Here is a 26,601-nt window from a genome sequence, read left to right on the forward strand (position 1 = left end):
CTTCTTACACTTTTAAGGACCTCTATCATTAAGGGCCCACCTGGGCCCACCTGGATAATCTAGCATATTCTCTGATTTCAAGGTCAGCTGATTAGCAACCTCAATCTCATTTGCAAGTGTTAGTTCCCCTTTGTTACGTTATCTGATGTGAAGAGCTGACTCATTGGAAAACAGCCTGATACTGGGAAAGATTGAAGGCAGGAGGAGAAAGCGACGACAGAGGACGAGATGGTTGGATGGCATCACCAACTCGATGGATATGAGTTTGAGCAACCTCCGGGAGTTGGTGATGGACAGGGAAGCCTGGCGTGCTACAGTCCATAGGGGTCGCAAAGAGCCAGACGCAACTGAGTGACAGAACTGAACTCTTACATTACCTAACATATCTTCACGTTCAGGTTTTAGCACATGAGCCTCTTTAGAGGACAGTTACTCTGTTTACAAGTACTGAGCCTGCAATTTGAGCAACTGCCATGTCCATGTGAAGTCACTCAGTCGTGTCCAACTCTTTGCGACCCCATAGACTATAACCTACCAGGCTCCTCTGTCCATGGGATTTTACAGGCAAGAGTACTGGAGTGGGTTGCCATTCCCTTCACCAGGGCATCTTCCCGACCCAGGGATCGAACCCAGGTCTCGTGCGTTGCAGGCAGACGCTTTACCGTCTAGGCCACCAGGAAAGCCAACTGCCACCAGGGGGCAAAAGTGAATTCATTTTAGTTCCACAATCCAAGTAGAAAAACCATAACCAGACATTCCCACTCTGCATGCTTTTATTTTTCACCGGTAAAATGTAGAACTTTACTAAGACAACAACACACAAACATTGTTTTGTATTATGTCAAACATCCACCAGTGAGAAGCTTGGCATTACAGAATAAATCCGTATATAGCCTAAGAAGGTAAGGAAGCCTGGGGCAGAAAGGGTCTGAGAGCAAGAAAAAGCATGGCCTGGATCTTGGAGCCCCAAGTCTTGCCCCTGTCCAGCCCCTGAGTGCCTGGCATGGCCCTTCAAGGCCATCTTAAAAGTGGAAAGTTGGACAGAATGAGTTCCTCTGAGGGGGAAGTTCCAGAGCCAAACTGGAGACTGGGAAGACCACCTGCACCTGCTCTGTGAGGTCACAGTGCCAACAGTTCCACTTGACCCAGGAAAGCTTCCACACGGCACCTTTCAGGGCACACTAGGTGGGAGCAGCAGCAGCAGCCACTTCCCCCTCACAGACTCCCAGAGATCCCCACCGTCAATCCCCTGTCCTAGAGAAGGACATCGATGCCCCGGTCCTCAAGGAGCCCTGAGGACTCGTGTGACCAACCCGAAAATGTGGCCCACGTCTCCAGGGAGGTCAGGCCCAGGAGGTGAGAACGGCAGCCCCTCCCTCTGCACAGCCCTTACGAAACACCGCGCCTCAGCCCTTTCTTGGAAGCCAGCTGGCGTTAGCAGCTGCGCCTACAGACGCAGCACCTGAAGTCAGAGAGACGACAGTGGCTTTCAGCCAGGGAGCGGAGGAGCGGTCGTCCATTGAGCCCGTGTTTATTGAGCACCTGCTGTGTGCCAGCACTGGGCAGAGTGCTGGGACGGTGGTGTTGCACCAGATGGCCGTGCTCCCTGCCCCCGTGGAGCTCACGTGAGGGAGACAGATCGTAAACGAGAAAGCACGCCTCTCTGCCGTGTTTATCTGTAGGAGGCCTCTGCTTGCGGGTGGTAGCAGTTCCAACTCAAAACAGTGCCTAACTCTGGGCCCCAGAACAGCTGTCTATCCCTAGAGGAGGGCATACAGAATAACCATACGGGGTAAGGAGAATGCTATTATAACTTCAGTATGTATTTTCTTTAGCTCATCCTCTTTTAATTTATATTCCTCAGGAAGGTGTGAATAAAGCCTATACATTTGATAGGGTAAATAATATATTCGTCCACATGGAGAAATATATATACATATATATACACACATATATAAAATGTTGGGAGTATAAAAGTTTAGAAACCATTGACATGGACATGACGTGACAGTCACTTAGTCATGTCTGACTCTTTGTGACCCCGTGGACTGTAGTCCATGGTGTTCTCCAGGCCAGAATACTGGAGTAGGTAGCCTTTCCCTTCTCCAGGCGATCTTCCCAACCCCGGGGTCGAGCCCAGGTCTCCCACATTACAGGAGAATTCTTTACCAGCTGAGCCACAAGGGAAGCCCAAGAATACTGGAGCGGGTAGCCTATCCCTTCTCTAGCGGATCTTCCTGACCCAGGGATCAAACCAGGGTCTCCTGCATTCCAGTCAGGTTCTTTACCAAATGGGCTATTAGAGACCATACCTTAGAAATAAAGAAAAATGTACATGGCAGGGAATATAGCTAATGTTTTATAATAACTATAAATGGAATATAACGTTTAAAGTTATTAATCACTATATCATATACCTGTAACATAAAATATTGTACAACTATACTTCAATTTAAAAAATTTTTTTAATTAAAGAAAATTTATCTTACATGCCAAAAGATCCCAAGATATGGATGGCTCCAGAGAATGTTAACTCTGAGGTTCTGCAGTGCCAGCCACTCCCCAGGTTCCTGCCATCTTTTTTGCTCTACCTTTTGGCCTCATCTCACGGTCACAAGGTGGCTACCACCATCCCTGGTGTAGCACAGAAGCATGGCCATATGCGAACAGAGAGGAGGGTGTTGCCTCTTGTGGGTCTCAGTTTAGCAATGAGAAAATCTTCTCCCCAAGTCCCAGACCCCTTTATCTACCCTACAGCTCACCCCTGCAGACTTTCCCATCCTTGAACCAACAGCAAGGGGACGGAGACAGAAACAGTCAGAAACCAACCAGATCCATCTAAATCACTTGGGGGAGAAAGGGACAAGGGACCAAAATCAGTCTTCTGCCAGTAAGAGGAAGGAGTGGCTTTTGGATGACAACCAACCGTGACTGCCACAGCAAACTGAGTCCTTTCCTCTGAAGAGGCGTGCACTGAGGGTCAGCCACACCTCAGTCTATCCCTGATTCTCAGCCTTGTGGTCTTGAGCAAACTTTTCAGCAGTTCAGTTTCTCCATCTGGAACATGGGGACGCCATGCTCCTTGTGAACTGTAAAATACAATTGTGAATCCTGTCGTTGCCAGGATCATCCAACGAGGCCGGAACATCTGCAGGATGACAGAGGCGCCTTTGTCAAACGCAAGTGAGAAGGGAGGGCAGAGGGGAGCCCTGGGGTCTTTGTGGGCAGTGAGCGGCTGAAGCTCAGAGATGTCAAGTGGGCAACCCAGGGTCCCCCAGCAAGGGGCAGGGGGCAGGGGGTAGGGATGCTCCTGCAGTGTCTGCAAGCACCTTGTCCCAGAGGCTGGCAGTGACATGACAGCCCTGTGCTTTCTGCAGGTGATGCCTTCCTGTTGCCTGTCCGCATCAATGCCCCAGGCCTGACCCAGTGCATGCTGGAATGTGTGTGTACGTATACACTGAAGAGCCGCCTTGGCCATCAGCGTGGGCCTGGGAAGAGGGCCCAGCCTCAAGCTGGGCTGCAGGTGGAGCTCTGGAGGTCTTCCCTTCAGAGGCGTCAGGGGTGTCATTCCAGCGAGGAATGAGGGTTGGCTGGGAGGGAGATCTGCTTGGAGGAGCAGCTAACTGCCAGCCCTCCCCAACTCTGCCACCGGCCTGGCCCCTGAACTCATGCGAATGGTTCCATGCAACTCACCCTCACTTTGAGGACATGGTTCTGACCACACCCTAAAGATCAGTCTTCTGTGTTCCTCCTGCCACACCTCCACTATTCATCCACTCAGTCATTTATCCAACCATCTGTCTGTTATCCATCTGTTGGAATATCCATACACCCTATTAGTTCATCCATCCATCCAAGCCCTTCACTGAGTCATCCATCAATACACCCATACTTTTGTTACCATTCATATCCATTCAGTCATCAACCCATGCACCCTTCCATTCCCCCTCTCATTCTCCCATCCTCTCATCCATCTTTCTAATCACCTCTTTTCCAAGCCATTCTCTTAACCATTCTTCCATGTATCCATGCCTCCTCCCACCTACGCACCCATTCTGAGCCCGTATTTTTTGCCTAGCTTCATGCACTGCAATAGTAGGCACTCAGGAATGAACCAGACAAGCAGTCTTCTACTGAGAGGCTTTCAGTGTCTGGGAATAGACATTGGCAGGGACATCTCAAACTTTTCTTGCTCCTGAGTCACTTTTAAGTATTCAGTACCTGCCAGTCACTAGTGGTTTTGTAGTTCTAGTACTCAGTCCAAGCTGATGCTTACCTATAAGTAGCTCAAAGAACTGTCCTGGGCTCAACTAGCAAATTGAGAGGGTCTCCCAGCAACAGGGTCTCTCCCTGTGAATTGTCATAGAATAAGAAGGAGGATACAGCTGCTCACTGCTCTCCTGTCTCCTCCACAGCCTGGATCACCTGCCTGGCCTGCTTCCTAAGGACTCGGGCTCACCGGGTTCTGTTCAACACTTGCAGGTGAGCTGGGGCAGGAAGCGGGAAGGTTATGGGGACTGGAACTGTGTGCTGGTGACCATGGCAACTCCATCACTGGCTTAGACCTCTCCTCAGATAATCTATATCAAATCTGGTTTATATCAGACCCCTCACCCCAGAATCCACTGTGGCTCCCTGTCAGTCCAGCACCTCAGCCTATAGCCCTCTGAAATCTTGCCTCACCCTTCCTTTCCCAGCTCCCCTTTTTCTGCTTTCTGCAATAGATCCATTGGGCCAGCATGGCTAGGATTCTCACTCCCTGGACCCACTATACCTCTTTCCACCTGCATAGGTTTGCACAGGCTGTTCTTCCTGCCTGAAATGTCTGCTCCATTCTTTCCCTTTTCATTTTCTGCCCATGCAAAATGCCTCTGAATTCCTGCAGAGTTTCCACCTCATTTGTGCTTTTAAAGCTTACATTCTAAGCATTTCTTATTTCTGGCCATGCTGTGTCTTTGCTCTGTGTGTGGGCTTTCTCTAATTGTGGCGAGGGTGGGCTACTCTCTAGTTGGGGTTCATGAGCTTCTCGTTGCACTGGCTTATTTTGTTGCAGAACTTGGGTTTTAGGGCTCATGGCTTTCAGTAGCTGTGGTGCAAGGGCTTAGTTGCCCTGCAGCATGCGGAATCTTCCTGGACTAGGGGTCAAACCTGTGTCCCTCGCACTGGACCTCCAGGGAAGTCTGAAACATCTCTATAATGTCTTCTCTGGGCCCAGCCTTGGCTCCACCACACATGAGCTCCCATGTGTGGAGAAGCAGACACCAAATTGTGGAATATTCTTAATGAGATAGGAATACCAGACCACATTCCCTGCTCCTGAGAAACCTGTATGGAGGACAAAAAGCAACAGTTAGAACTGGACATGGAACAACAGACAGGTTCAAAATTGGGAAAGGAATACATCAAGACTGTATTCCTGCTTATTTAACTTCCATGCAGAATACATCATGCGAAATGCCAGGCTGGATGAATCACAAGCTGAAATCAAGATTGCTGGGAGAAATATCAACAGTTTCAGATGTGCAGATGATACCACTTTAACGGCAGAAAGTGAAGAGGAACTAAAGAGCCTCTTAATGAAGGTGAAAGAAGGGAGTGAAAAAGCTGGCTTTCAAACTCAACATTCAAAAACGAAGATCATGGCATCTGGTCCTATCACTTCATGGCAAATAGATGGGGAAACAGTGGAAACAGTGAGAGAATTCATTTTCTTGGTCTCCAAAATCAGTGCCGATGGTGACTGCAGCCATGAAATTAAAAGGCCCTTGTTTCTTGTAAGAATAGCTATGGCAAACCTCGACAGTATACTAAAAAAGCAGAGATGTCACTTTGCCAACAAAGGTCCATCTAGTCAAAGTCACGAATGGATGTGAGAGTTGGACCGTGAAAAAGCCTGCGCATCAAAGAATTGATGCTTTCAGACTGTGGTGCTAGAGAAGACTCTTGAGAGTTCCTTGGACAGCAAGGAAATCATCCCTGAATATTCATTGGAAGGACTGATGCTGAAGCTGAAACTCCAATACTTTGGCCACCTGATGCGAAGTGCTGACTCCTTGGAAAAGACCCTGATGCTGGGAAAGATTGAAGGCAGGAGGAGAAGGGGGTGACAGAGGATGAGATGGTTGGATGGCATCACCGACTCGATGGACATGAGTTGAGCAAACTCAAGGAGGTAGTGAAGGGCAGAGAAGCCTGGCATGCTGCAGGTCATGGGGTCGCAAAGAGTTAGACACAACTTAGCGACTGTAACAACAGCAACAAAGCTGGGGGTGTTGAGCCTGGAGCTTGTAGGCAGAGGGCACATTTAAACTAAGCTCTGAAGGATGCATTTACTGGGGGAGAAGCTGGAAAGGGGCAAACAGTACGTAAATGGAGGGAGAGAGTGAGGAGGATGTGGGTGAACGCTATGAGTTGATCTCTGATGGCCAGAGATACTGGGCTAAGGGCTTTCTTTCCTCAGAGATGCTGTGGAGCCACAGAACATGGCCAGCATCTTGGAGAGAGTGTCATGGCCCAGATAGGAATGTGCTTCTCGGGGTGCGTTCAGGGCAAGGGCCAGGCTGAGGCTGTCCAGCCTGTGCAAAGCCCTGCCTCACCTTGACCATCACTTCTCTGTCTTGCAGATACAAGCTGTTCATCCACAAGCTGATAGAAAAAGCAGGCGTTCTGATCCTCTGTGCTTTTGGTACGTGTCCAGGGCCCTGTCCCATTCCAGGTGGAGGTACCTAACCCTGGGCTCGTGCCCATCCTGGGGAGGGAAAGAGCTGTGGCACCAGCTATGTGACACTGTGCCCGACACTGTCCCTCTGGGGACCCCAGTATCCTCATCTGCCTAATGAGTGTTGCTGTGAGGATAAAATGATGTCCAAGGAAAATGTTTGAAAGCTAAGAAAAACTTTGAAAACTGTAAGGTTCTCCCCAAACTGTATTATATAATATTCTTATTCTTCCTCTTCTTCTTTTCCCTCTCCCTCCCTCCCTCTTTCTCCCTCTCTCTTTCTCTCTCAGTTTTTGTGGCTTCCTTCCAGCCAACACCACCACCTCTCACATTACAGCTTTGCTTTCTCAAACAAAGAAATCTCCTCCTTCTACTTAAATACACCACCAGGTGGGGGTTGAGGGAAAGAGAAGGAAGAGAATTTCCTAAGAAATTAGAAATTCCTGGACAACATAATCCAACAGATAAGACTTTTTAAAATAATGCCAAAGGTCAATTGTACAACTGACTTTTGTGTACTGATCTTGTATCCTGCAACCTTGCTGAACTCATGTGTTACTGCTAACACTGGGCAAGACACCCAGTCTTGAATACTTTAAGATTTCTATATGCAACATCATGTCATCTGCCTTTTATTTCTTTTTCTTAACTAATTGACCTGGCTCAAATCCCAAAATAATGTTAAATAGAAATAGCAAGAGCAGGGAATTCTTTGGTGGTCCAGTGGTTAGGACTCGGTGCTTTTGCTGCCAGGGCCTGGGTTCAATCCCTGGTCAGGGAAACTAAGATCCTGCAAGCTTCATAGGATCAAAAAAGAAAAAAGAAAAGAAATTTTAAGAGCAGACACCTTGTCTTACTCCTGATCTTAGGAAGAAAACCTCCAGTATTTCACCATTAAGCATGATGTTAGCTGTGGCTCATAAACAACTTTTATCAGATTGAGGAAGTTCCATTCTTTTCTTTGAAGTTCTATTCTGTTCTATTTAAAAACAACAAATATATTTTAAAGGTATTTAATAATGACCTGAATAATGAGATTTCAGACAGCACAGAAATCATAAAATGCAAGGGGGACCACCCCTTTTCCTTCTTTTTGCCAATTATCCCCAGTAGGATTAAGACTGGAGAGGAAGAGGAAACATAGATTACTTGGTTTATGTGAGCTGATATGCATATATGATATCATTGGATCATAAAGTGGATTTTACTGTTATTCCCATTTTACAGAGGAGTAAACTAATGCATAGAGGGATTAAGTAACTTCTCCCAAAACTGCACAGTGCTAGGAAGTGGCAAGGCTTAGATTTGAATCTAGAAGTCTTAACTCCAAAGCCTAAGATGTAAGCTCTTAAGCTTTCATCCTAAATGCTCATTCTTGTTCCCCGACTCCCACAGGATTTTGGATGTTTTCTGTGCACTTACCGTCCAAAATGGACATCTGGCAGGTAAGTGCGTACTCTCTTCAGGCCCCACCCTTGACTGGCCTCACCCTAACCGGTCAATGTCACCTTCATAAGTTCCTTTCCCTCTTGCCACTTCTGGACCCTACTCAGTTGCTGACTCATTCCAGATACAAATCTCTGCCTTTGTCTTGTTCCCCACCTGGAACCATCTCTCCCGTCAAAATGTGACTTTCAAGGACCAGATGCATAGTTCCTCCTCCAGGATCCTCTCCTGTCACTGTTTCACAGAGGTGACCCATCTTTCCTTTATCAAGGCCCCCACCTACAATGGGATGGTGTGGCCAAAGAACACATTTCTCTCTCTACTCAAGGCAGTTAGTTCTTTTGCTCAAATGAGATGAGACCTTTACTTTGTGGTTCCTGGAGAAGAAGGAGGAGAAATCAGTGGCCAGAGCTCCCTGTCTGAGGACAGCAGAGTCAGAAGGCCTCGAGAGAAGAGATCTGATGAACCTGTCCTTCCCTCTCTTCTTCTCCCCTTATGAATGAACTCCGTCATATGCTTCCCTCTCCTCCAGAAATACCTAAGCAGAGGTGGTCACATTCCCCTCTATTCTTCCACAATTTTCTGTAATCATAATTGCTTTCCCAACTGTATTGAGAGTCCTTGAAGACAGAGTCAGATCTGATTCACTCCAGCAATGTCCACCTCAACACCTGGTACAAGGTGAACATGATCAATTCTGGACATTTAGATGGCCAGATGGGGTGTGATTGGAGGCGGGATGGAAGTGATGGATGTAAGGATGTGGGAAATGGATAGTGGGATAGATGGATGAATGAATGGAAGAAGGTACAGATGAGAGAGTGGATGGATGGGAGGGCAGATGGGATAAGGGTGAGTAAATGGATGGATGGATAGATAGATGAATGGATAGCTGAGTGGGACAGTGGATAGACAGGAGGGTAGATGGATGCATGCATGCATGGACTGATGAAAGGGTCGATGGATAAGGTAAGGTGGATGGATAAGAAAGATTGGATAAATGAAGGAGCAGACTGATGGGAAAGGGGGATGAATAGGATGGTAGATGGGTGGGAGGTTTGATGGAAGTGTATGCAGATGAATGAGCAAAAAGGAGGGTAAATTGGATTTTGAATGGATGGCAGGTGGGAAAAAATAGGAAAGTGGATGAATGGCTGGATTTATGATTGTGGGAGGATGGATTGATGAAATTCTACTGGGCCCAGATTAGGCCATCTGAAGGAGATCCCTTGCTTTCCTCAATATCCCACCAGGAAGACAGCATAGATAGTCCACTGCAGAGCTTGAGGTAAGAAGAATCTGCTAAATAGTCCTAATGTTACCTAAAAACCAGAGCTATAGCCAAGATCTACTGGCTAAGAATATGGGGTCTGCCAGAACAATTTGGGCTTAAATCCCAGCTCCCATACCTCCTACCTGGCTAAACTTATACAAGTCACTTCACTTCTTCTCCTTTATGAAATAAAGCATAACACCCAGCTTGTTCTTGGTAATCATGGATATTAAAGAAAATGTCATGAATAGTTCCTGACCCATAGTGTTCAGCAGATGGTTTTGGTTGTTACTGTTGTTTAGTCATAAGTCCTGTCCAGCTCTTTGTAACCTCATGGGGACTATAACCTGCCCTGTCCATTGGATTTCCCAAGCAAGAACACTGGAGTGAGTTGCCATTTCCTTCTCCAGGGGATCTTCCCCATCCAGGGAAAGAACTCGTGTCTCCTGCTTGGCAGCTGGATTCTTTACCACTGAGCCACTTGGGAAAGCCCCAGCAAATGGTAGCTGAGAAGAAATTTTAACCAAGATACACCCATGGCAGCATCCTTAAATGAAAAAAAATACTCCAATATTCAGAAGGAATGAGTTGGGTTTAGGGATAGTCAGACAGTCCAAGCAGAAGTAAGGGCATGAGTAATGCTCACTGCTCTAAATTCTTAGAGATAGGAATTTGGGGGGCAGGTCCAGGGATGGGCCCATGAGAGTGGGAAGATGAGAAGCTAGCTCTCTGTGTGCTGACTGGCAGAGGTAGAAGCTGACTGTGATAGTAGCAGCATCACAAATCAGTTGCTCTCTGTTCTCATTCCTTCCCCATAAGGATGTACCAAGAGAAGGTGCGGCATCATACTGGGGAAATCCAGGACCTCCGAGGCCACTTGAACCAGCTCATTGCCAAGCTCCAAGAGATGGAAGCCATGTCCGATGAGGTGAGTTGCTAGCCATTCTGCCCCGAAACACCTGACCTCTCTGTTTGATGTCCAGCTTCTCATATTCCAAGTTTTAGTGGAACATATGCCCAAATAACTTCCTGGGAAAGAATAAAATAAGAGGTATGTATTAAGTTTTTTTTAGAACATGTATGTTTGAAAACATCTCTATTCTACCCTTGCACTTGTTGATAGTTTGGTTGGGTATAGAATTATAGATAGGAAAAATTTCCCCTGAGGATTTTGAAAGAATTCCACTCTTGTGTTCTAGTCTAAGCTGTTGCTTTGATGCTGCTACTGCTGCTAAGTCACTTCAGTCGTGTCCGACTCTGTGCGACCCCATAGATGGCAGCCCACCAGGCTCCCCCGTCCCCGGGATTCTCCAGGCAAGAACACTGGAGTGGGTTGCCATTTCCTTCTCCAATGCAGGAAAGTGAAAAGTGAAAGTGAAGTCGCTCAGTCGTGTCCGACTCTTAGCGACCCCATGGACTGCAGCCCAGCAGGCTCCTCTGTCCATGGGATTTTCCAGGCAAGAGCACTGGAGTGGGTGCCTTTGCCTCCTCCGATAATGTTGCTGTAGAGAAGTCTAATATCACTCTTATTATTTGTCATTTGAGTGTGGTCTGTTTCCATCCCTAAGTTTGTAGGATATTCTTTTTACCTCCAGTGTTCTATATTTAACCTGCTGGGGGATTCCTGAACTTACTGACTCTATGAGTTGATCTTTTTCAGTAGTTTCAGAAAATTATTAGCTATTATTCCTTAAAACATTGTTTTTAACCCATTATCTATCACCTCTCCTGAGACACCAATTATAACTATCCTAATTTCTGGAGTGTTTTCCATATTCTTCTTGTATTTTTTCCTTGTTTGCTTGTTTTTTCATTCTTTTTCTCTATGTGCTTAAGTTTTGATGCTTTCTCTTCATGTTTCTTCAGGTTCACTAATAATCCTATAGTCTGCTCTATCCAATCTACTTCTAAACATTTCCATTAAGTTCTTAATTTCATATATTGCATAGTCTAGTTCTAGAATATACATTTTATTATTTTTCATAGATTTTAATTCTATGGTGGAATTCTCCAACATTTCATCTATATTGTTCATCTTTTCCTTTATTATATTTAACATATTGGTCACAGTTATTTTTAAATCCTTGTCTGCTAAATCTAATACTTGGATCATCTATGATCTCCTATTGCCTGCTTTTTCTTTGGTGTATCAATCTTATGGTTTTGTCTTTTCATATCTGGTAAATTTTTAGTGTTTTCTGGACAATCTTTTACCAAAAAAACTAGATGTTCCTGTTGAAATTATAATTTCAACTAGGTAGAGTTCTCTCTTTTCTTTGTAAGGAAGATGAAGTATACTGATCACTTCTATGCAAACATGCATTAAACTGGTTCAGACCTAGATTGTAATTTTTATAGGATTTATTCAAAGGTTTTTGGCTTAGCCTTCTAGCCTCCTGCCCATGCAATTTCAAAAATTGATAAATGTCTTGATGGGAAAGACTGAACATATGTTTGAGGCCTCTTGAGTTTTCAATTTGTTATTGAGGTATAGTTGATGTACAATGTTGTGTTAATTTCTACTCTACAAGAAAGTGACTCAGTTGCACATGTATACACTCTTTTCAAACTTTCCCAGTATGTTTGTCAGAAAATATTGAATATAGTTTCCTGTGCTTTACAGTAGGAACTCATTGTTTATCCATTTTATACATAACGGTTTGCGTTCACTAATCCCAAACTCCTTCCCCAACTCCCCCACCCAGTTAGCAACCACAGTCTGTTCTTTATGTCTGAGTCTGCTTCTGTTTGTAGATGAATTCATTTGTGTCATACTTTAGATTCAACATATAAATGACATTATATGGTATTTGTCCTTCTGACTTCACTTAGTATGATAATCTCTACGCCCATCCATGTTGCTGCAAATGGCATAGTTTCATCCTTTTATGGCTGAGTAGTATTCCATTGTATGTACTTACCACATTTATTTATCCATTTATCTGCCAACGGACATTTAGCTTGATTCCATGTCTTGGCTATTATAAATAGTGCTTCAACGAATGTTGGAGTGCATGTTTCTTTTTGAATTATAGTTTTGCCAGATATATGCCCAGGATTGGGATTGTATGGGATCCTATGGCAACTCTATTTTTAGTTTTTTGAGGAACTTTTTTTCCATAAAAGTTGCACCAGTTTACATTCCCATGAATGTGTAAGAAGACCCCCTTTTCTTCACACCTTCTCCAGCATTTGTTGTTTATAGACTTTTCACTTTTTGATGATGGTCATTCTGACTGATGTGAGGTGGTACCTCATTGTAGTTTTGATTTGCATTTCTCTAATAATTAGTGATGCTGAGCATAATTTCATGAATCTGTTGGTCATCTGTATGTCCTCTTTGAAGAAATGCCTCTTTAGGCCTTCTGCTCATTTTCCAACTGGGTTGTTTTTTGTTGTTGACTTGTATGTGCTATTTGCATATTTTGGAAAGTAAGACCTTCTCGGTCATATTATTTACAAATATTTTCTCCCAACCTGTAGGTTGTTCTTTCGTTTTGTATGTGGTTTCTTTTGATGTACAGAAGCTCATAAACTTGATTAGGTTCTATTTGCTTTGAGGGGATTTTCTTTTGGGTTTTGTGGGGTTTTGTTTTTTTGTGTTTTTTTTTTTTTTTTTTTTTCGCTTTTATTTCTATTGCCTTGGGAGACTGATCTAAGGAAATGATTGGTATGGTTTATGTCAAAGAATGTTTTGCCTATGTTCTCTCCTAAGAGTTTTATGGTGTCATGCCTTAGATTTAAGTCTAAACCATCTTGACTTTATTTTTGTGTGGTGTGAAAGTGTGTTCTAATTTCATTGATTTAATGAGGCTTCCAGCTTTTCCAAAATCACTTGCTGAAGAGACCTCTTTTCTCTATTGTATATCCTTGCCTCCTTTGTCAAAGATTAATTGACTGTGGACATATGGATTTATTTCTGGACTTTGAATTTCCAATTTTGGGTACAAAATCTCTGACCCCATTGGCAGTCTTCTCTGCCAGGGGCAAGCTTGGATTCTCAGTCTCTCATTGTGATTGTAATTGGTTTAGTGCCCTGGAGTGAAGAGCAGATGTAGCTACTTAGTACTGACTCAGCATTTCCTCTAGGACAGCAGTTCTCAAAGTGTGGCCTCCATTTCAGCAGCATCAGCATTACCTGGAAAAATGTGAGAAATTCAAATTAACGGACCCCACCCAGACCTACTGAATCACATACTCTAAGGATGGGAACCAACTTTTCTGTGTTTCAACAAGTCCTTCAGTGATTCTGACAAATAATAAGGAGAATCACTGTGCCGAGTCTTTAATCTCTTGCTTGCTTTGTTTTGGCGTCTCCTTCCTCGGAGGGACTTTGCTTATTAAGCGCTGTGAGACTGGGAGATTTTATTCTGCTTTTCAGAAGCTTTTAAAGCAGCTCTTTAGCTTCTTACATAGTCTTGGATTCCAGTTAACATCTAATGAGGGAAATAAGCCATGGCCAAGGCTCCTTAAGTGTCCAATTCCGTTCTACCTGCTCTATGTAAATGCTAACAACTTCGCTGCTTTCTCTTTTGTCAGTAGCAGCCCCTGCCCCCAGATCCTCAACCCATGCACAGAATCATCAAATGCTGCAGAGATTAAGAATGTCAGCATATTTCAGATTGGTTGTCCCCTGTCTAGAATTTTAGTCCATCTGGTCCTGTTTCTTTCATAGCTCAATGATGGTATTAAAACATGATTTAGCAAACCATCTGGCTTTTTCTACTTGTTTTTAGTGGGACCATAGGTTCTCGGTAACTTACTACATCTAACCTAGAAGCCCTACATCATCTTACCTTACATCTAAAATGTCATAATAATGTACCTATGAGTTAGCCACACTTGGCTTTCAATGTGGAAACCCTTTCAATGTGGAAACGTGTTCTTTAAGAACACATTTAAGAAATGTTCTTTAAGAAAGATAAATATCATATGATATCACTTATATGTAGAATTTTCTTAGCTTTTCTTAGTCTTTTCTTAGCTTTAGGAGCTCAGTTCTTACCTCTCTGAGTCTGTTTCCACATCAACAAATAGAGTATAATTACTGCCCTGTAACACTCTATCTGGAGAAGGCAATGGCACCCCACTCCAGTACTCTTGCCTGGAAAATCCCATGGATGGAGGAGCCTGGTAGGCTGCAGTCCATGGGGTCGCTAGGAGTCAGACACGACTGAAGCGACTTAGCAGCAGCAGCAGCAGCAACACTCTATCTACTATGCTAGTTACCCAGTTACCATCCTAAAACTTAGTAGTGCAGAACAACCATTTTATTATGTCCAAAGATTCTGTGAATCAAGAATTCAGACAGGATGCAGTGGAGATGGTTTGTCACTGCTTCATGACGTCAGGGGCCTCAGCTGGGAAGGCACGAAGGCTGGAGATGACCCAATATCTGGGTCTGGAATCATCTAGAGGAATCTTTATTCACTTGTGTGGAGGTTGATGCTGGCTGTCAGCTGGGAACTGAGGGCTGTTGACTAAAGTGCCCATAGGTGGTCCCTTTGTATGGCATGGCCTTCCTTACAACACGGCAACTGGCTTCAGAAAGTGAACGTCCCCCCAGAAGCAGATGGTTCACCTTTTAGGACTGAGCCCACAGGTCATATAGCATCACTCCCATCAGTCACAGGCTCACCCAGATGGATAGGGAGAGAACTGAAGTCCCATGTGTCCATGAGAAGGGTGTCAAAGTCACACAGAAGGAGGAGCAAGGAACGAGAGGCCTGTCTGCAATCATTTTAAGAAAATACAATCTGCTACTCTGTGAAACTTTATTTTCTTGGGCTCCAAAATCACTGCAAATTGTGACTACAGCCATGAAATTAAAAGACGTTTGCTCCTTGGAAGAAAGGTTATGACCAACCTAGACAGCATATTAAAAAGCAGAATCATTACTTTGCCAACAAAGGTCCGTCTAGTTAAAGCTATGGTTTTTCCAGGATTCATGTATGGATGTGAGAGTTGGACCATAAAGAAGGCTTAGCACCAAAGAATCAATATTTTCAAATTGTGATGCTGGAGAAGACTCTTGAGAGTCCCCTGGACTACAAGGAAATCCAACCAGTCAATCCTAAAGGAAATCAGTCCTGAATATTCATTGGAGGGACTGATGCTGAAGTTGAAACTCCAATACTTTGGCCACCTGATGCAAAGAATTGACTCGTTGGAAAAGACCCTGATGCTGGGAAAGATTGAAGGCGGGAGGAGAAGGGGACGGCAGAGGATGAGATGGTTGGATGATATCACTGACTCGATGGACATGAGTTTGAGTAAGCTCTGGGAGTTGGTGATGGACAGGGAAGCCTGGTGTGCTGCAGTCCATGGGGTCACAAAGAGCCAGACACGACTGAGTGACTGAACTGAACTGAACTCCGTGAAGGCACAGGAACCAAGATCAAATTACCAACGTTCATTAGGTCATAGAGAAAGCAAGGGAATTCCAGAAAAATATCTATTTCCGCTTCATTGACTGTGCTAAAGCCTTTGACTATGTGGATCAGAAACTGGAAAATTACTAAAGAGATGGGAATACCAGACCACCTTACTTGTTTCCTGAGAAACCTCTACAGAGATAAAGAAGCAACAGTTAGAACTGGACATGGAACAACTGACTGGTTAAAAATTGGGAAAGGAGTATAACAAGGCTGTATATTGTCACCCTGCTTATTTAACTTATATGCCGAATATATCATGTGCAATGCCAGGCTAGATGAATCCCAAGCTGGATCAAGATTGCTGGCAGAAATATCAGCAGCCTCAGATGATACCACTGTAATGGCAGAAAGTGAAGACGAACTTAAGAGAATTTGAAGAAGGTGAAAAGAGAAGAGTGAAAAAACTGGCTTGAAACTCAACATTCAAAAAACTAAGATCACAGCATCTGGTCCTATCACCTTATGGGAAATAGAAGGGGAAAAAGTGGAAGCAGGCACAGCTTTTATTTTCTTGGGCTCCAAAATCACTGCAAGCAGTGACTGCAACTAGCTCCTTGGCAGGAAAGCTGTGACATACCTAAAATGAAAGTGTAAGTGTTAGTTACTCAGTCGTGTCCTATGGACTATAGCCCGCCAGGCTCCTCTGTCCATGGGGATTTTCCAGGCAAGAATACTGGAGTGGGTTGCCAAGCCCTCCTCCAGGGAATGTTTCCAACCCAGGGATCAAACCCATCTCCCGCATTGCAGGCAGATCCTTTACCCTCTGAGCCACCAGGAAAGGCCATAACAAACCGAGACAACATATTAAAAAGCAGAGTCATCACTTTGCTGACAAAGGTCCATCTAGTCAAAGCTATGGTTTTTACAGTAGTCATGTACGAATATGAGAGTTGGACCATAAAGAAAGATAAGCTCTGGAGAATTGATGCTTTCGAATTGTGGTATTGGAGAACTCTTGAGAGTCCCTTAGACTGCAAGGAGATCCAACCAGTCAATCCTAAAGGAAATCAAACCTGAATATTCATTGGAAGGATTGATGCTGAAGCTGAAACTCCAATACTTTGGCCACCTGATGCAAAGAACCAACTCATGGAAAAGACCCTGATGCTGGGAAAGATTGAAGGCAAAAGGAGAATGGGGGTAGTAGGTAGCAACGTCGAATCAATGGACAAGAATTAGAGCAAACTCCAGGAGATAGTGAAGGACAGAGGAGCCTGGCATGCTGCAGTTCATGTGGTTACAAAGAGTTAGATGCAACTTAGTGACTGAGCAACACTCTTGTGAAAAATCTAATCAAATAGTGGCCAGTGATTTATTGAGCACCAACTGTGCTCAACGCTTTGCGATCTTTATCTGGCAATGTAGAGGTTAAGAACCTGAACTCTGGAACCAGAGTTTCCGGGTCTGCCTCTCACTAGCTATGTGACCTTGGACAAGTTACCTTTTTGTGCCTCAATATTCTCCTCTTTAAAATGGGGGCAATAATAGTACATACCTCCTAGGGTTGCTGAGAGGGGATAAGTATGAACATACTGAAGACAGTCCTGACATATAGTCACAGCTTTATGAGTCTTAGCTCTAATCCTAACAAGAGTAGGGGGTGGATGTGATTATTGTTCCAGTGTCTCTGGTGGCTCACACTGTAAAGAATCTGCCTGCAATGTAGGAGACCGGGGTTCGATCCCTGAGTCGGGAAGATCCCCTGGAAGAGGGAATGGCAACTCACTCCAGTATTCTTGCCTGTAAAAGCCCAAGGACAGAGGGGTTTGGCCGGGCTATATGGGGGCACAAAGAGTCAGACAGGACTGAGTGACTAACATGTTCACTTCATAAAATGAGAAAGTCAAGATTCGGGGGCAGGGGGGTGTACGGGGGCAGTAACTAGCCTAGGGATCATTAGCAGGAAAGGTCTGTCTGACTCCAGGCCCCCTGCCCTGGACTTGACTGAGACTCCTGGTCCTGCATGTATGACAGTGCATCCCAGAGGGTGTGAAAACACCGAGGAAACCCCATGGATGGGACGGGGGCGGCTCTGGACCTCCTCACAGCACAGCATGTGACAGCCCTGTGCGTGGACCAGGCAGTGGCCAGCAGGCAAGGACGAAAAGGTGTCCTGAGGCCACTCGTCACCTGGTGTGAACAGAGCTGTGGACCGTGATCTGTAAGAACACATCACTGCACAGCTTGGGTTTTCTGCCTTCGCAGCAAAAAATGACCCAGAAAATAATAAAGATGATCCAAGGAGATTACATTGAGAAGCCGGACTTTGCCCTGAAGTCAATAGGTGAGTGACTTCCCACCTACCTTGCCTCACCAACCAGCCCAGCCCAAGTTTCCTGAGAAACTCTTCAGAGGGTAGATTTCAGCTCTGGTCGGGGGCATATCCTGCTAACCTCACCCGCCTGGCTGGTGCTCTTGTTACGGTTTTCCATTTTCTCCCACAGAGGCTGAGGTGAGAAGGGGAGGCCATCATCCACCCGTCCCCCTCCAAATGTAGGGGTCCACAGAGTTGTCCCTGTCTGTGCAGGGGAGACTGGCCACAGGCCTAATTACAGTTAGGAATCACGCCTTTGAAAAATTAAGCAGTGGCTGCAATAGAGGGGTAGGGAGGAGCATGCTGGGTTGAGGTCTGGTAAGGAGGATGAAGTGTTTTTCGTATCAAACCACAGGAACTGATATGAAAGGTGCCCCTGTGAGGGGCTGCATGGGAGGGGGTGAGGTGGGTAGGCGGGTGGGCTGCCTGGTGTAGGCAGCACCAGCTCACCCCAGCATCCCTAGGCCCAAGGAGACTCAGTGTCAGAGGGCTTCGGTCTAAGCTCTCAGACCTGGAGTCTGAGAATGGCTATAATAAGGGCCCCGGTGATACTAACTGGGTTATAATAACTAGGCTGACATAAGTGAGTGAGCGCCTGCATTGCACCAGGCACTGCTGGAAAAAGTTTACTGTATTAACTCCTTTCAACCTCACAACAACTCCATGAAATGGATGCTCTCATTACTACTATTATTATTACTTTTGTTACTCCCATATCCCAGAGGACAACGCTGAGGTCCAGAGAGGACCACTGACTCTTCTGAAGTGTTCCCCTGGCACCTAGTGAGACTCCCTCCACCAGGCAGATGCCAGGGCTGCTCAGCTGAGACTCTTCCCCCTCCCCCCATCCCCCGCCCCAACCCCTCCGCTGCCATCACCTCCCACACAGGGGCCTCCATCGACTTTGAGCAGACGTCAGCCACGTACAACCACGACAAGGCCTGCTCCTACTGGAACTGGATCCGGCTGTGGAACTATGCACAGCCCCCGGACGTGATCCTCGAGGCAGGAGGAATGGCGGGACGGGGGAGAGTGGCAGGGGTGTGGCCAGGGGCCTGGGGGCAGGAGCTGAAGGCAGAGGTTGGGGTGAGAGTGCAGAGGGTGGGGGCCTGGGGCAGAGTAGGAACGAGAGAAAGGGAGGAACCGAGGCAGAAAAAAGGCACAACTGATGGGGTGGGGGTGGTAGTCTGGGGAGAAGTTGGGGTGCTATGCAGGAGTAGGGGACAGGCCCAGGGGCAGGGACAGCCTGCTCTGGCACTGGAAGAGGCCCCTCCCCCAACCCTCAAGTCTTGCATCTCAGGGAACCCTGACTGCGCTGGGCTGAGGGGAGGGGTCATCCTTGCTGCCTGCTGTCAGGGAGGCTTCCTGGATGGAGTTGGTGGTACTCGAACCGAGCTTTGTAGACAGGAAGGACTGGGCTTGTCCAGGAAGGCTGAGAAGGTCTAGGGAAGCCAAGCTGGGATAAGGAATCTGTTCTTTAACCATCTACCTTCACTACATCTGCCGCTTCCAGCCCAACGTGACACCTGGCAACTGCTGGGCCTTCTCGGGTGACCGCGGCCAGGTGACCATCCGACTGGCCCAGAAGGTCTACCTGTCCAACCTGACCCTGCAGCACATCCCGAAGACCATCTCACTGTCAGGCAGCCTGGACACCGCCCCCAAGGACTTCGTCATCTACGTGAGCACGCCCCAGCTGGCAGCAATGCTTAGCTGAGGGGACAGCTCGTAATGGCAGCTTTCGCAGCGCTGTGATAAACCATACAATCTACGAAGCCTAGAGGGGCTGGATGTTAAGGCTGGGGATAGTCAGGGTCAGGGTCAGATCACAGCCTTCTGAGATTAGGGGGTAAACGGCACTCTATCACAACCCAAGTTTTTCAGAGCCAATTGAGTCTTCAAAGATAATTGAGCCCCCATTTTACTGAAAAGGAAACAGGTTCAGAGAAAGGGCAGGGATACATCAAACCCTAGAGTCAACGGCAGTGTTAGAAGTGGACCCTTAACCTTCTGGCTTCCAGTGCAATGCTTTTTCCTATCCTTTACCTGTGCTGCAACGGAACAGTGCCCAAAGAAGTAGACAGCTCCCCATCCTGACAGGTGTGCAGGTCTCGACTGGAGAAGGCAGCACCTCCTGGAGTTCCTGCCTGTACCTGATGCTTTATTCTTGGTTCTGATTCTCCAGGGCGTGGAAGGCTCCCCCAAGGAGGAGGTGTTCCTGGGGGCATTTCAGTTTCAGCCAGAAAATATCATTCAGACGTTCCAGCTCCAGGTACCTGAGAAACCCTGCCCATGCTGGGCACCTACTGAACACACACTGTGGGCAGGGCTTTACAGGGGACCCCACTTCATGCCCCAGCAGCCCGAGGTGGCGCACAGGTGTCACTAACTGACTTGACAGATGAGGAAACTGAGGCCAGAGTGATGGAGCCACTGCCTAGGGCCTAGAGTGGAACCCTGAGGAGACTCATCTACCTCCATTTCCCTGAGCCACTGAGGAGCCCTCCTGCTGTGGTTCCTCCCATGGACAGCAGGTGGTGAGCTGGTAGGGCCGTCAGGCCAGGGTCACTGGCTTTGAACTTAATGTCTCCATACTGGGAAACCACATGATCAACACCTGGTCCAACTACAGGTGGGGAAGCTGAGGCCTGGAGGGGAGGGAGTTGGAGACAGAAGCATGACCAGAAGGTGGCTACTGGAATGGCCCTGAGACTCGAGAAAATGTTCAGGCTTGGAAATCCGACTGACCCTGGCCCAAATCCTGACCCAACCATAAGTTCTATGTGATCACAGACCATTCTCTTCCTCTCTGGGCCTCAGTTTCCCCTGGTGTAATTTCCTGGGAGGTTGAGACCATCCAGTGAGATCTCACAGGCCACTGGGCTCCATCCCCTCTGGGTTATGGGGAGAAAGGGGAGGGGGCCGCATTTATATACCACCTACTGTATGCCCAGGGCTGGTAAGCCATCTGGCCCCAAGATCTTACTTCAGTGCTCATGGCAACCCTGGGAAGCAGACATTACCCCTCTTCCTCTTATAGACCGGAAACTGAAGCCCAGAGAGGGTGTGGTTTGCCCAGGGTGCCAGAGCACACATGTGCCAGGGCCCCAAGGCTGGGATGCGTTCCCCATCACCGTCGAGCTATCTTCCGGCCTCAGCCCCTTGCATCCCAGCCCCTGAGTGACCTGCCATGTGGTTTTGAAACATTCCCCTCTCAGAGCCTCAGTTTCCCCAGCTAAGGAATTGGAGGGTTTCCTTCCACTGCCAAACATTCCTCTGGACAGGGGCTATGAGTGAGATGGCCCCTGTCTGTGGCTCTTCTTCAGAACCAGCCTCCCAGGACATTTGGGGCTGTCAAGGTGAAGATATCCAGCAACTGGGGGAACCCACGCTTCACCTGCCTGTACCGAGTACGTGTGCATGGCTCTGTGACTCTACCCAGAGAGCAGCCTAACTAGAGCCCCCACCCCAAGAGAGATTAAAGTTTATTCTTCACGTCCAATTCCAAGTGTCTTTTGGCCCCCAAAAGTGAGAGTGGCCTAGGGCTTGATGTCTGAAATTCAGTGTAGCAATTATCAGTCCCATCCTGGGTACCCAGGTACCCTCACAACAGCCCCATGAGGCCCCATTTCACACATGGGGACAGTGAAGTCTCCAGGCAAAAAAACTGACTGCCAGAAGTCACAGTTAGCAAATAGCAGCACCAGGATTCAACTCCAAGCTGTCTGACACCCGTACGTGACTTATCTTCTGGTTTCAAGTCAAACTCTGCCACTGACCCGAGTGTGACCCTGGGCAAGACCCAGCCCTTTCAGTTTCCCCGTCTTCAATAGACAGGATCATGGCTGTTGTATCAGATGAGGTGGGAGATGAGAAATCCTTCCTGTGACCATCACAGAGTGTTTCAACATCACACAGATGATTCAGTGTAACATTAGACAAAACACACATCCTCTCTGGACCTCTGTTTTTCCAGGTGTGAACATTTCTAGTCCATTGTGTGCATTGAAAGACAATATCAACAAAGTAAAAAAGGCAACCCACAGGATGGGAGAGAGTATTTGCAAATCATATATCTGATAAGAGATTAATATTCAGAATATATGGAGAACTCCTAAAATTCAACCACACACACACAAAAAAAAACTCAATTCAAAAATGGGCAAAGCATCCGAACAGACATTTCTCTGAAAAAGATATATGAATGGTCAATAAGTACATTGACAACTTATTCAACATCACTCATCATTAGGGAAATGCAAGTCAAAGCTACAATGAGGGATTTCCTCTGTGGTCCCGTGGTTAAGGATCCACCTGCCATGCAGGGAACATGGGTTCAATCCCTGGTCAGGGAACTAAGGTCCCACACACCATAGGGCAACTAAGCCCACATTCCTCAAAATACAGAGCCCACACACTCTGGAGCCCGCGTGCCACAACTAGAGAGAAGCCTGAGCTCCACAAGGGAAGATCCCGTGTGCCATAACTAAGACCCAATGCAGCCAAAAATAAACACCTTTTTAAAAAGACTTTTAAAAAATCTATAATGAGATCTACTACTTCACACCCATTAGGCTATTATAAAAAAAATAAAAAGTGTGGATGAGGATATAGAGAAATTGGAACTTGTGTACTGTCAGTGGGACTTCATGTAGAGCCACTGTGGAAAATAGTAAGGCATTTTACAAAAAAAAAAAATAGATTTAAAATAGAAACACCATTTGACTGAACAATCCCACTCTGGATATTTACCAAAAAGAATTAAAAGCAGGGTCTCAAAGAGGTATTTGTACACTCATATTCATAGCAGCATTATTCGTAACAGCAGGAAGCAACACAAGTTTTCATCAACAGAATAAATGAAATAGACCAGATGTGTTCTATACATACAATGGAATACTATTCAGTCTTTGAAAGGAAAAAGTTCTGCAATATGCCGCAACATGGATGAACCTTGAGAACATGATGCTAAATGAAATAAGCCAGTCACAAAAAGACAAATGTGCTATGATTCTACTTATATGAGATACTTATTCTGTCAAATGCATGGAGGCAGAAAGTAGATGGGTTGCCACCAGTTGAGGTATGGGAGAATGGGGAGTCGGTGTTAAATGGGTACACAGCTTCAGTTTTACATGGAAAGAGCTATGAAGATGGATGTTAGCGATGGTTGTAACAATGTTATGAATATATTTAATACCAGTGAACTATACACTTTGAAAAGGTTAAGATGATAAACTTTACATTTTATATATATATTATGTATATATTTGTATATATTATAATATTATATATAATATATTATCATATATTATATCATCAATATATTATATATTAATATTATATTATATATATTACTATGATTTTGAAAATTGAAAAAAGTTATAAGATATTTTAAATCCCGTAAAGGAGAGACTCTGGGATACTTTGAAAACATTGTAAGGAAATTCTATAAATTCTGATAGCAGGTCATCTCAGTATACTATTAGAAAGGCAGATGTAAATTGCTTTTTGTTTCTGTTCCCTAACCAGTCACTCATAGTTTATGTGTGTAATCTTTGCCATAGCTGAATCCCACCTGTTCTGGTATTTACTTAAGAGCTGACAGAAGTGCTAAAGCCAGTGTCTACTGTGAGTATCCGTGGAAAAAACGCCATGGACCTCCCACGGAGCTCTCAGCACAGAGTATAGCACACAGTAGGTGCTGGGTGAATGATGGGTAAATGACCACTGTCAACCTCTGGCCCCAGGCAGGTGATAAGAGGCCCAGTCCTTGGGGACAAGGTGATGCTGTCCGAGATGGGGGCAGGCTGGTCCAGTTGGAAAGGGCACAGGAAGTCTTCAAGGGAGGGACTTCATAAAGCCAGAGACAGGCAGGTGGAGAGGCTGGCAAGGGCTCAACTGGGCATTAGAAATGTAGGTAAATCGGAAACATAGTTGTCTCCTGAGAGATCACCTTGGACAAGCCTCTGTCCTGCTGCAGAAGCTGCCCCTCTGGCCATCAGCCAGGCTCCTCACCAGCCCCTGGGGACTCACCAGCCCCTGGTCACCCTCCAGCACATGGCCCCAGGGCTTGTCCTTTGATGGTCTCCATGGTCAGAGGGGGCTTCAAGGGATCACAGCATCCTGACACTCCCTGTCCCTCCCAGCACTCAGTGGACCTGGGAGCCACACATATCCAACCTGGTATTATCCCACAGTTTCTATGAAAATTATTCTTGTTATTAGTAAGAATGTTATTAACGCACCATATTGAGGTTTGAGGAAAAGTGAATCCGGAGACACCCCACTCCCTCCCCCAAATGCCTCTCCCAATCTCACTCTTCCAGTCATCCTACAACTTTCTTCCAAAATTTTGTCTTTTAACTTTATTCAAAGTATTTTATTTTTTTAGAAAATGTTATGTACAAAGTCAAATCAGCCTTTTCCTTTGTAGCTTCTAAGATGTATGTGTTGCTAGGAAGGTTCTGCCCAGTTCCAAGATTACAACAATATATTCCTATACTTCCTTCTAGTAATTTTATAATTTATATATGATGTATATACATACCTACATACTGTAGATATAGATATGAGCTCTTTGGTGCACACATATAAGATTTAAATGTGTAAAAGCTTTATAATGCATCTGAAATTTATTTTTATGCCTGGTGTAAGGTAGAGATCTAGTTTAATTTTAAAACTAAATTGCTTCCTAGAAACCACAATACTGTATTAAATGATCCATCTTCCATCTGTAGCTTGGAAACAGAGTCAGTGCAGAGCCTCTGGGCTTCATCACTTCATTGGGTTCCCTGCTTTGTCCTGTACGAAACCGTACTCTTCAAGTTACTCCAGCTTTGGAATGTGTGTTGGTATGTGCTATACTGAGTGTGTGCGCGCATGCTCAGTGGCTAAGTTGTGTCTGACTCTGCAACCCCATGGACTGTCCCCTCCTCTGTCCATGGGATTATCCTGGCAAAAATATTGGACTGGGTTGCCATTTCCTCCTCCAGGAGCTATATTGAGTACCATTCTCTTTATTTCTGCTTTTCATACACTTCTCTTTCAAGGCAAGCATTTTTTTCTTTTTTTGGCAGCAATAGGTCTTAGTTGCAGCCTGCAGACTTCTCTCTAGTTGATGCATGTGGACTCAGTAGTTATGGGATGCAGGCTTGGTTGCCTCTCAGCATGTGAGATCTTAGTTCTCTGGCCAGGGATCGAACCCACATCCCCTCCGTTGGAAGATAGTCCTAACCACTGGACAACCAGGGAAGTCTGTCAAGGCAAACTTTAGAATCAGCTTTGTCAAGTTGCATTTTTTTAACAGCTAAACTTGCACTGGTTTTATGAATTCGTGGATGAAAACTAAGTGTCTTGGCCACACGTCAGCTCTTCTCCTTCCGGAACATGGGATCCTACTTCAACACCTTTAATGAAGTGCCATTGCTTTCTTCATATGAATTCTCTGCCTTTCTGGTCAGATTTTAGTTCCAGATATTTTAATCAGTTTTAGGCTGATTGTAAATGGGATCTTTACCCTCAGGGACATTCTCTATGGTCACAGCTGCTGTGGAAGAAAATCATGCAACCTCACTCCGCCATGGTCCTCTCCCTCTTGAGTTTTCTAGATGGACAAGCGTATCGTCCACAAACATTCCATAATGCACAGGTGCGCTCACACTCATCTTCCCACCTCCTCCTCACCACAGGGACCAAGCCTCCCTACAGACAGGGCAACTGAGGCACCGAGAGGTGGAGTCATTTCCTAAGGTGACGGAAGGGGCCATGGCGGAGCTGCAACACCAACCCAGACCTTCCTGGCCCAAAGTGCTTGCTCACCCACCCAAGCCCTCTCACATCATTTCAAATTCCAGTCGGTTCAGGTGGACTGATTATGGAAGCCGAAGGGAGGGCAGGATTCCAGGGTCTGTCCCCACTGTGCCCCAGAGAGCAGCCTGCCCGTCCCGCCCACTCCAGGCTGCTGAGTAGGTGCACAGACTGCAGGGAAGGGCACAGCCAGGGGGCTCTCATCCACGGGGAGGGGGTGGGGCTGCTCTTCACCAGGACCCCTCACTGCAGGCAGCTCAGCCTTTTGCTTTATTCAGGTCCTCCTTACTCACCACTGTCCTCCCTTCACCTGCCCCAGAAGTGTCCCTTCCATGCCCCACAGCACCCGTCCTTCAAAATCACTAGACCCTGGTTGGGCATTGCAGTCCCCAGAGCCTTTGAACAACCCCACTGCACAGACAAGGAGACGGGCCCCTTGTTGTTCAGTCGCCAAGTCATGTCTGACACTTTGCAACCACATCGGCTGCAGCATGCCAGGCTCCTCTGTCCCTCACAATCTCCCGGGGTTTGCTCAAACTCACGTGCATTGAATTGGTGATGCCATCCAACCATCTCATCCTCTGTTGTCCCCTTATTCTCCTGC

The 26,601-nt window shown here is 46.1% G+C and overlaps 1 protein-coding gene across 1 annotated transcript; it reads left to right on the plus strand.

Annotated features, from left to right (window-relative positions):
* Positions 1 to 1,178: 1,178 nt before the first annotated feature.
* On the plus strand, positions 1,179 to 21,690 carry SUN5 (Sad1 and UNC84 domain containing 5). Its single transcript, XM_027558167.1, has 13 exons — positions 1,179 to 1,356; positions 3,125 to 3,183; positions 3,378 to 3,446; positions 4,416 to 4,482; positions 6,624 to 6,685; positions 8,114 to 8,163; positions 9,418 to 9,452; positions 10,257 to 10,365; positions 18,080 to 18,158; positions 19,078 to 19,193; positions 19,702 to 19,869; positions 20,374 to 20,460; positions 21,515 to 21,690. The coding sequence occupies exons 1-13, from the start codon at positions 1,271 to 1,273 to the stop codon at positions 21,644 to 21,646; spliced, it is 1,119 nt and encodes a 372-aa protein (XP_027413968.1). The 5' UTR covers positions 1,179 to 1,270; the 3' UTR covers positions 21,647 to 21,690.
* Positions 21,691 to 26,601: the final 4,911 nt, after the last annotated feature.

Source organism: Bos indicus x Bos taurus, chromosome 13 (genome assembly GCF_003369695.1).
Source record: "Bos indicus x Bos taurus breed Angus x Brahman F1 hybrid chromosome 13, Bos_hybrid_MaternalHap_v2.0, whole genome shotgun sequence".
Lineage (NCBI taxonomy): Eukaryota > Metazoa > Chordata > Mammalia > Artiodactyla > Bovidae > Bos > Bos indicus x Bos taurus.

Coding starts and splice junctions, on each gene's coding strand:
- SUN5 (XM_027558167.1), top strand. CDS start 1,271: ATGCCCCGGTCCTCAAGGAGCCCTGAGGACTCGTGTGACCAACCCGAA. Junction 6,686..8,113: donor TCTGATCCTCTGTGCTTTTG/GTACGTGTCCAG, acceptor CGACTCCCACAG/GATTTTGGATGTTTTCTGTG. Junction 19,870..20,373: donor CCAAGGACTTCGTCATCTAC/GTGAGCACGCCC, acceptor CTGATTCTCCAG/GGCGTGGAAGGCTCCCCCAA.